General features: G+C 39.3%; 1 protein-coding gene across 1 annotated transcript; it reads right to left on the bottom strand.

Moving 5' to 3' along the window:
* Window positions 1-4,835: 4,835 nt before the first annotated feature.
* Window positions 4,836-8,265, bottom strand: LOC111221375 (transcription initiation factor TFIID subunit 9-like). Its single transcript, XM_022744741.1, has 7 exons — window positions 8,201-8,265; window positions 7,491-7,572; window positions 6,833-6,969; window positions 6,594-6,728; window positions 6,435-6,516; window positions 6,042-6,155; window positions 4,836-5,373 (listed from the first exon to the last, which is right to left on the bottom strand). Exons 1-7 carry the CDS (start codon window positions 8,234-8,236, stop codon window positions 5,216-5,218), a joined length of 744 nt encoding a protein of 247 aa, XP_022600462.1. The 5' UTR covers window positions 8,237-8,265; the 3' UTR covers window positions 4,836-5,215.
* Between the last annotated feature and the right edge of the window lie 1,580 nt (window positions 8,266-9,845).

Raw genomic sequence — 9,845 nt, 5'->3', positions numbered from 1 at the left:
AATAACGGAGCTCTGTTGTCTCAAGGGGATAAAAAGAGGTTAGCGAGTTCGGCCTTCCTCGGCTTCGCTAACGCAGCGATTGTTGTTGACGAACAAACAAAAATCTAAATGTTGAAATTTGAAGTGAAAGAACAATGAGACAGTTTTACACCAACTTTTTTACAGGATGAAATAAAAGTAGATTTTTCATATTTTGTGAAACAGAGTAACATCAGTCTGAAAACAGTCAGTACGTCTTACTGGTTTTATGTTTTTGTGTCGTTTGTTGAGAGAGAGAAAAACACGTGACATCACCAGACTCGCCTTCACACTTCCTGTCGGCTCACCAGGTGTGACGGAGTCTTTAAATCAGGTGTCTGTCGTTCTCAGGCTCGTTCAGCTCGTTCACTTCAGCTGGTTTCTGTTCACGTGGATCTGAAGTGAAGGCGTGTTTAAACTCACATCAGCACCTCTTCGCTTCCTAAGTGCTTTTAAATGGACGTTGGAGCTGAGCAGTAAAGTCTGTTTCTACTGTTTTTAAATAGAAGCTGAAACGGTCTGTGACTCGATCCTGGTTTAAACCATCAAACCTTCATCGTCGGCTCGTTAAAGGGAAATACTGGGGTTTTCTGTTCGGTTTATTATCATCATCTCCATTTAAAATCCCAACCAAACACGTTCATGTGATTTGATGACGAACTGTTACCTGCTTCGTGCCTTCTCCATCTCTGTTGCCAACACAACGACTTGTTTTAATTGCCAGAATCTGCAGTTTGTGATTTGTTTGTTGCTCAGCGGTAAATAACAGAAATCTACTGTAAGTAGGAAAAGTAAAAGTTGCACATTATTATTGATACAGCTGAGTGATAATTCAGAGTTATTGTTCTGTAATTAAAGCGATTCACACTTATGTCAAAATGACTTTTCAAATGCAGGATAATAAACTGTATTAAAAAAAACTCCATCTGATTTTAAATAAATAAATAAAGTTTATTCTTGTAAACTGTGACCTTTTGTCTGGTAAAATTACAATTTTGTTTTCATAAATTGCGGCTTAATTCTAATATCGTGATTTTATTCTTGAAATACGACTTTTCCTTACGTAAAACTGGGTCATTAATTAATTTTTTTGTAATGTTTTGCCTTTTTAAACAATATCTAAACAATTAAATTACTTTTTTCGCCTTATACAACTACACTTTTGCCCTTTAAAATTCTAAATATTTCCCCAAACCTCCCATCTCTTTCTTTCTTTAAAGTGTAATGCCACGTGACAAAGTTATTGTGTATAAATGGAAAAATGACCAAATTCTATATGGAATCAGTGCCATGAAAACCTCCTCAGCCAATGAAAACGTTAACGAGATGAGATTTAAAATGAACCAACTGGCTCCAGTGTTTCCCTTCAGATCCTCCTCTCCTCCCGACCATCGTCCGCGTCTCATTTCATCTTTCACTCTCTTCCTCAGACATGATGTGAAGGACTTCAGCAGCTCGGTGTTATTCTCCTCTTACATTTTCTCTCTACGTTCATTCTTCCAAACAGGCGGCTGATGACAGTTGTTGCTTTCCGACATTCGTGCGTCATCGTCGTCAGATCTTGTCTCTAACGACTTTTGTGTTTGTTGTTTGTTTTGTTTTGTTTTTGTTTTTGTTTTTCCCCCCCAAAAAAACAACAAACTGCACAGACGACATTTCAGACACACAGGAGCACTGCACTTTCATCGGACAAACAAACCCACAGAACTGCAGACGTTACTTTCTTTTGCTTATTTCAGGAAACAAAGAAGAAGAATGTTGATCTGTTTTTGTTTTGTTTTTTAATGCTCGGCCATTTTTCAAAAACAGTTTATCGTTGTTTTTGACGAGTTACGAAGCTCATCATCGGGTCGTCGACTAGCTTCACGCAAAACCCGCTTTATTTTTGAAATCTTAAAAACTGCCAAATTCCCGCCCTCCTCCACTCAGTCAGTCAATGAAGCTGCGACCCAGAAGGGACAAAGAAGAAGAAGAAACCGACACAGAGCATGTTTTTGATTTCTGATTTAATTTAATTTTGTTTTTTTCCAAGCAGTGCTGTGAATCGTACGAGCTGTGATTCTGTCCTTATTTTGTCGTGCATATGTGGGGTAACTTCGCTAAGTGTGAAAATATTTTGACAAGTGCCACGCCCCGGCCTGTGCGATGCTTTTACCATAATGTCTATAAAACAGGAGGTGATTTCTGCTGGTGGGACAAACACCAGAAAAGATAGAATTACGATTATAATGCTTCTGATTATTAATATTATTATGGTGACTATAATTATTATTATTACTTATACTGTATCATCATTTGCGACCATGATTATTCTCATAATCATTTAAGAGTCTATTGTTTTGCCATGTATTTTTTATTTTGAGATTTCTATTTTAGTTTTCTTTTTATTATTAAAGGTAAAATGAACTAACAGATACTGCTGTTGTGTGCTCACTGTGTAGGTAATGAGTGAATATTTAACTGAAGCTGGTGAAACATCGTCCAAGTTAAAAAATTCATGCAGTTTTTATTTTCATATATATATTTATATATATATATATATATGTGTGTGTGTGTATGTATATATATGTATATGTGTATATATATATATATGTGTGTATGTATGTGTATATATATATATGTGTATGTATATATGTATGTACATGTATGTATATATATATATATATATGTATGTACATATATATATGTGTATATATGTATATATATATGTGTACAGACCCTTTCCAAAAAATTTGAATATCATGGAAAAGTTGTTTAATTTCCATAATTCCATTCAAAAAGTTAAACTTTCATAGATTATAGATTCAGGGCCCACAATTTAAACGATTTCAAGTATTTATTTGTTTATTTTTACATAATTTGGGCTTCCAGCTCATAAAACCCACGAAAACAGGAATTCAAAAAATTAGAATACTGTGAAGAAATCAGCCCAAATTTTGCAGGGCATGAATGTTTTAAACTGAGTGTCACACACTAATCATCTACTAAACTCAAAGCACCTGCACAGGTTTCCCCAGGTGTCATTAAATTGCTTCAGTTCGGTTCAATTGTCTCAGTTCGGTTCAATATGGGGAAGAATGCAGACATGACAACTGGCCAGAAGACCATCATTGATACCCTCCATAGGATGGGTAAGCCACAAAAGTTCATAGCTAAGGAGGCTGGCTGTTCACAGAGTGCTGTGTCCAAGCATATCAATGGAAAGTCTAGTGGAAGGGCAAAAGAGATGACCGTGGGCTTCAGCGGATTATCAAACAGAGAAGATTCAAGAATCTGGCAGAGATCCAGAAAGAGTGGAATGAGGCGGGAGTCACAGCTTCAAAAACCACCACATTCAGACGCATCCGGGAGATGGGCTACAACTGTCGGGTTCCTCGGGTCAAGCCACTTCTGAACCTGAGCCAACGTAGGAAGCGTCTCAACTGGGCCAAGGAGAAGAAGGACTGGACCGTTGGCCAGCTGTCCAAGGTCCTCTTTTCCGATGAAAGTAAAGTGTGCCTTTCATTCGGGAATCAAGGTCCAAGGGTTTGGAGGAAGACGGGTGAGGAACAGAACCCAAGCTGCTTGAGGTCCAGTGTGAAATATCCACAGTCAGTCATGATTTGGGGTGCAATGTCCGGTGCAGGTGTTGGTAAACTCTGCTTTCTTAAATCCAAGGTCACCGCAACAGTCTACCAGAATGTTTTAGAGGACTTCATGATTCCTTCTGCTGAGGATCTGTATGGAGATGCAGATTTCATCTTCCAGCAGGACCTGGCCCCTGCCCATACCGCCAGAAGCACCAAAACCTGGTTTGATGCCCATGCCATCACAGTGCTTGACTGGCCAGCCAACTCGCCGGACCTAAACCCCATTGAGAATCTATGGGGTTTTCTCAAGAGGAAAATGAGGGGCACCGGACCCAACAACAAAGAAGAGCTGACAGCAAGCATCAAGGAGATCTGGGCTTCCATAACTCCCAGGCAAGTCCACAGGCTGATTGCCTCAATGCCACGTCGCATCGAGGCAGTGATGAAGGCAAAGGTATTGAAGATTGACATATCGTTTTGAAAGTACCATATTTTGATTGATTTGATGTGATCCTAATTTCTTTCTTTTTAGTAAATGGTGATTTCTTCACAGTATTCTAATTTTTTGAATTCCTGTTTTCGTGGGTTTTATGAGCTGGAAGCCCAAATTATGTAAAAATAAACAAATAAATACTTGAAATTGTTTAAATTGTGGGTCCTGAATCTATAATCTATGAAAGTTTAACTTTTTGAATGGAATTATGGAAATTAAACAACTTTTCCATGATAATTTTTTGGAAAGGGTCTGTATATATACAGTATGTATGTATATATATGTATATGTGTATGTATATATATATATACATAGCTCAGATTTGTAGATAATTTCAGATTTTTTTTTTTTTTGTCTCCAATACTTCGTGTGATTAACTGAGGGGCAGAACATTAATTGGCAATTATTTTGATAATCATATTAGTGATGCCTTAATGTGACAGTGACGTCTCTTCAGACTGTAAAAATACTTAATGAAAGCTAAAAGTTGTGTATTTAAAGTTGCGTAAATGTAGGTATTATTTTATTAATAGATTGATTTGATGACTTGATGAATTACAGATTTAACAAAGTAATTGATCGTTGCAGCTTCAAAGTGTCAGAAAACTTTTACTTTGAAGACTTTATATCGAAGCTTAATTTGACTGAATGGTGAACAGCATGTTACTTGAGTAGATGTACAGCACAGCATTAGTACTTCTACCTATGTAAAGGAGCCGACAGTGATGTCAGTGTCGTGGCGTTCACCTGAGCACCAAACAAACAAACATCACCATGGTAACGTAGAGTTTCCTTTTACAAACAGACGCAGCTCGTTTTCATTTTATAGCAGTTTATTGTAAATCACATCAGAGCAGGTTTCTGTGCTCCACAGTCCAGCCCCTGCAGCAGACTGGTGTTACTGGTGTTACTGGTGTTACTGGTGTTACTGGTGAGTTCCCAGTGTGAACAGGTGGAGGCCTCCGGTTAACATGTTCTAGAAAAGTTAAACTAACACACTGTTGTTCTGGATGAGCCCTGATGTAAAGTTTCTAGTGAGAACAGTGTCAGGGGTCAGTCTTTTATGTTTACTGTTTATTTTTCAGGATTATGAAAAACGTTAATTTAAAAAGAGGCGGCGTCTTCAGTCTCGCCGTCATAAAGCATCGTAGTCGTCGTCGTCCTCGTGCTTCCTCTTCAGTGACTCCCCGCCCGTGTTCTGTGACACCATATTGGTGGTGATGAGGATGTTTTTGGAGCCAATCAGAGACGGGTTGATGAGGACGTTGGAGACGGCCGGCGTGGACGGCGTCGCTGTCGGGACGAGAAGAGCGGTGACGGTTTAATTTAAGGTCACAACATTTTTATTTACGGGTTTCTTGTCAAACCTGCTGCAAAACATCAAAGGATGAGTTTCAGTCTGACTTCAGTTGTGTCCATTAGTGACGCTGAGATGAAGCTTCATGTGAACAGAGCGACACCTACTGGTCAGAACGTGAAATACAAAAACACTTGTACTTCACAAAGGGTCAGTATAAACTATGATTCAGGGTCAGAACTTTATTGTAATTACAATAAAAACAATCAACATCTGTGCCTGAACAAAAGCATCTTAAAGCATCTTTACTAATGTTACAATAAGATCAAACTGGAGTCTGTAAATAAAACCAGTCGATGTCTGTCAGTGTTAGAAACCCAAAACTAGAAAACTCATCACTCCTCTCTGAGGTCTTATAAACAGTCAAACGGGTCACATGGTCCAGACGAGAGCGAGGCTTCACGTGTCATCAGTGATGTCATACGTCTAAAATGATGAACAAGCTCAGCTGTTCTCGACTCGCTCTGCGAAGCTTGGATTCATTTTTTTGATTTTCGAAGAAGAAATGAATTTGGACTCAGTCAGAGGGAAGAATATCATCAGCTGACGTCCTGACACTAAACTGGTATCAGGTTAAAGTGACTGGGAGGAGGCGGGTTCTTACTGGTCTTGGGGGTGGCCGTCTGGGAGGGTGGAGGGATCTGCACGGTGAACCTCTGACCCGTCAGAGACACCGGAGCTCCGACTTTGGTGGTGACGGACTGGACAGACGGAGTTCCTGTGGAGGAGACACTGGTCACAACAGACTGGTCCAGTACACATGGACTGGTCCAACTGGGACTGAACATCTGGTGAGTGTAACTACAACAGGAAATACTGAGAGCGAGTCTGACTCCAGCTCCAAGACAAACATTTATTATGGTTGGTAGGTAGATAAGAGACAGATCATTCGCCTTGTGACTCTTCTGTCAGATTAATTCAAACTAGATGCTGAAGATGAAAACATTCAATCTGAAACTGATTATTAAAACTTGAGCTGGAGCACGATGGGACTCACCGAGCGTCGGCGTGGACGGTCGGCTGGAGACGGCGCCGACACTGAGGCGAGGCACAGATATCCTGCCGGCTGACGACGACACCTGGAAGAGAAGAGCCACATGTCAATGTCGTACTGGAGGCTCAAAGGAAACCAGGGTTACAGACGGAGAGTTTGTACCTTCTTCTGTATGGACTTGAGTCTGTAGTTGGGGGCGGTCAGACAGTAGCGGTCTGGAGGAAGTCGAGGTCCGGTGTAGGGTTTGATCAGAGGAAGAGGAGTCTGGTTCTTCTGCCTCGCAACTTCCAACAAGAACTGAACACAGCGGCGAGGAAACAACAAAATACACAACATGAGTTCAGCAGCTGCAGCTGATCAGAGTGGGAGGAGAGCGATCGGAGGGTTAACAGGCAACTTACGTCTCGCGGTGGTGGCGAGGTGAATGACTGGTCCATGCGGCACTGGATCGCCAGTTTGATGTCGTCTGCGTCCACAGTGGACTTCTTGGCGTGTGTGGCATAAATTTTGGCGTCCTCTATGATGGTCGTCACATATCCTACACATGGAAACAGCAGCTGAGCGATCTGAGCGCAGACACGACTTTAAGAAATATTATTAAAGGATCTTTCGTCTACAAAAAACACAAAAAACAACAACAATAAAGTCTAAAACTGATTTAAATCAGCTCTTTAATCTGATTTTTTAAATTACTGATTTTAATTACTGATTTATTCCATCTTTAGTTTTGAAAACACATTTTCAAATCAAAATATTTACAGACAAAAACCATTGATTAATGACGATGATAAAAATCCTGTCTGGTAATAATTGTTCTGAAAATACATATTCACAACAGTGAATATCAATATGAACAGATTAGTGAAACTATTCTGAAAAAACAGAACAAATACAAGTGAATTTTATCCGTGTGAAATCTTTAAATCTCCAGAAATAATTATGATGGGAAATGAACAACAATCTATTTATCAACATAAAATTCTAATAACAAAATCTGCAGCCATCCAGTTTTATGTCCCTCACAGGCCTCTGTACTGCTCAGCAGCAGCATTATCTTACTGTAGGTGAACTCCAGCATCTGGTTGATGACTCTGGGCTCATACTCTGTGATCCCCATGTCCTTCAGGATCTGGATCATCACCTGCAAAACACAGTCACCATCCATCAGACAACATAATGACATCAGCAAATCCAATACAGGTAGATAGCTTCACTCATTTCTAGCCAATTATATCTATTGTTAATTGTTTTTGTTTGAGTATTTGTAGCTTGATGTTGGTTTCTCTGAACATCTGAATGTTTTAGCTAATTGTCGGATATTATCAATTGTGTTGTTTTTGTTATTGACTGTTTTGATTACATTAGACTGGTAGCATCAATGTGATGCTATCATGTCAACATGGAGCAGAACTGAGGCTGTTTGAGAGCCAGTGTTACTGAGGTGTTCCTAATAAAGTGCTCACTGAGTGTATAGCGATGTTTAATACAGCGGTGTCAAACTCTTGTTCAAAGCTGATCGTTAATGTTCATTAATACAACAACAACTGACGGCTATGCTAACGCGCTAATCAGTCGCTATTGCTGTGAACGGCGGTGTAGCGCTAACGTTAGCTGCTAGGCTAGCTGGCGTTTGGTGGCTCAGAGAAATGTGCACAACTGCTTCTGTTACCGACGCTGACTGCAGGATTTAGACAAAACCGCGACCGGGTTTCGTTTAAGTTGCAGCTTAATGACACACAACCGCCACCCGACCGTTTACACCACGTTACCTGAGCGTCTTTCGGAATGGTTTTCGGAGCAGACATTTTAATTTTCCCCGCAGCGCCTTCGCTTCTTCTTCTTCTGTTATATCCGCTCACACACAAACCGTTAGCGACGCCGGCTGGTCAGGGCGAGATTATTATTACATTCTCGCGAGATTATCTTCAGATCCAAGATCAGAAAACCAGTTTAAATTCTTATTTTTAATCTTTTTACTTTACTGGCTGCTTTTCTTTTTTTACTGGTTTCTTTACAGAAATAATATTTTTTCAAAGAAATTAAATTTAAAGAAGAATAAATTTAAGATAACATTAAAAAATAGACACTAAGCTCATAACTGTGATTTATATATGGCCTATATATAATGTATATACTATATATGTGCCGTATATGTTTACATATGTGGGAATGTATGTGCATGAGGTATTCAATGGAGTGATTTATTTTGGTAAGTGTTTAATAAAAAAACATTATCATTATCATTATTATTATTATTATTGTTGTTGTCTTGTTTTTATTAGTAGTAGTACTATAAGTATTATTGCAGCTACAAGCTGCGAACACTTTAGCACGCCAATAATTTAACACTAGGAATTACCTCACATTTTGATCATTTGAACTTGACTCAATGGAGTATTTTTATATAATATTATACATTGTTTAATATTATTCAGTATTACAGTGATAGAGAAAGAACAAACACTGAAACAGCTTTAACAACAGAAAGCCTGCAGGGGGCGGTACAGTGACACATACCGAACTCTGGGTGTAAGAGATCTTTCTTTCTTTCTTTCTTTCTTTCTTTCTTTCTTTCTTTCTTTCTTTCTTTCTTTCTTTCTTTCTCAAACAGAATTTTGAAGTGAAAACTCCAAAAAATGTGCTGAAAACATCACAAATACACAATAATAATACTACAACTGTAAAAAAGACTACAGTAAAAGTACAGAAGTAATAGCAGCAAAATGCATTTTAAGTAACAAATGTGAAACTATTTAATGCACCTAAAATGGCTTCTTCTTTTTTCATATATATTGATTCCTAAATAATAATTCAAAGACCTTCCTTTACAATAATGATTATTTTTTTTGAAAGTTAAATCAAGTATAAAAATGTTTTATAATAACTTGTAAGGCAGGTCAGTAACTGAATGATCAGCTGATTTGTGTTCACACTCGGTAACGACGGACTGCTCTGACGGAGGAACTGAACATGAATGTCATTAAATAACGTCAGTGAAGAGGAACTGTGGAAGTCAAGAAGAGATATGGAAGAAAAGTTTCAGGTGCAGCTGCAGGTCTGCAGGTCAGAGAGGCAAAACCAGACCCCCCCCCCCCAGAGGTACAGTCAGGTAATGCAGATAAAGACATGAGTGTGACATAAATAAAAACTGCATTTGTGCTGCGAGCAGAGCTGATAAGAGATCTTCTCAGAAGTCATAAAAGACGCTCTGTATCGAGTCTTATCGCCTCCTCTGCAAACACCACCGTCAGAAGACAAAGCGCCGCAGGTTCCCAGAGGACTCCTGCTCCCAGAGGACTGGAGATTGAGAGTCGATGAGGGGACGGAGTGGAGCCGCTGATAAAGCTGTTGACTCACAGCGTGTCAAACAGCAGCCGCTGTGCACCTTTACCTGAGAGGACGGCTTGTGTGAAT

Source organism: Seriola dumerili, unplaced genomic scaffold, assembly GCF_002260705.1.
Source record: "Seriola dumerili isolate Sdu_G_001 unplaced genomic scaffold, Sdu_1.0 BDQW01000086.1, whole genome shotgun sequence".
In the NCBI taxonomy this organism is placed as follows: domain Eukaryota; kingdom Metazoa; phylum Chordata; class Actinopteri; order Carangiformes; family Carangidae; genus Seriola; species Seriola dumerili.
This window is presented reverse-complemented; position numbering and strand designations above follow the sequence as displayed.

What these genes read in the sequence shown, in the direction of transcription:
- LOC111221375 (XM_022744741.1), bottom strand. Translation starts at nt 8,236, where the DNA reads ATGTCTGCTCCGAAAACCATTCCGAAAGACGCTCAG. An exon ending in GATGCTGGAGTTCACCTACA is followed by an intron (nt 6,970 to 7,490) that starts GTAAGATAATGC and finishes TTCCATGTGTAG; the next exon opens with GATATGTGACGACCATCATA. An exon ending in CCTCGCCACCACCGCGAGAC is followed by an intron (nt 6,729 to 6,832) that starts GTAAGTTGCCTG and finishes CGCTGTGTTCAG; the next exon opens with TTCTTGTTGGAAGTTGCGAG.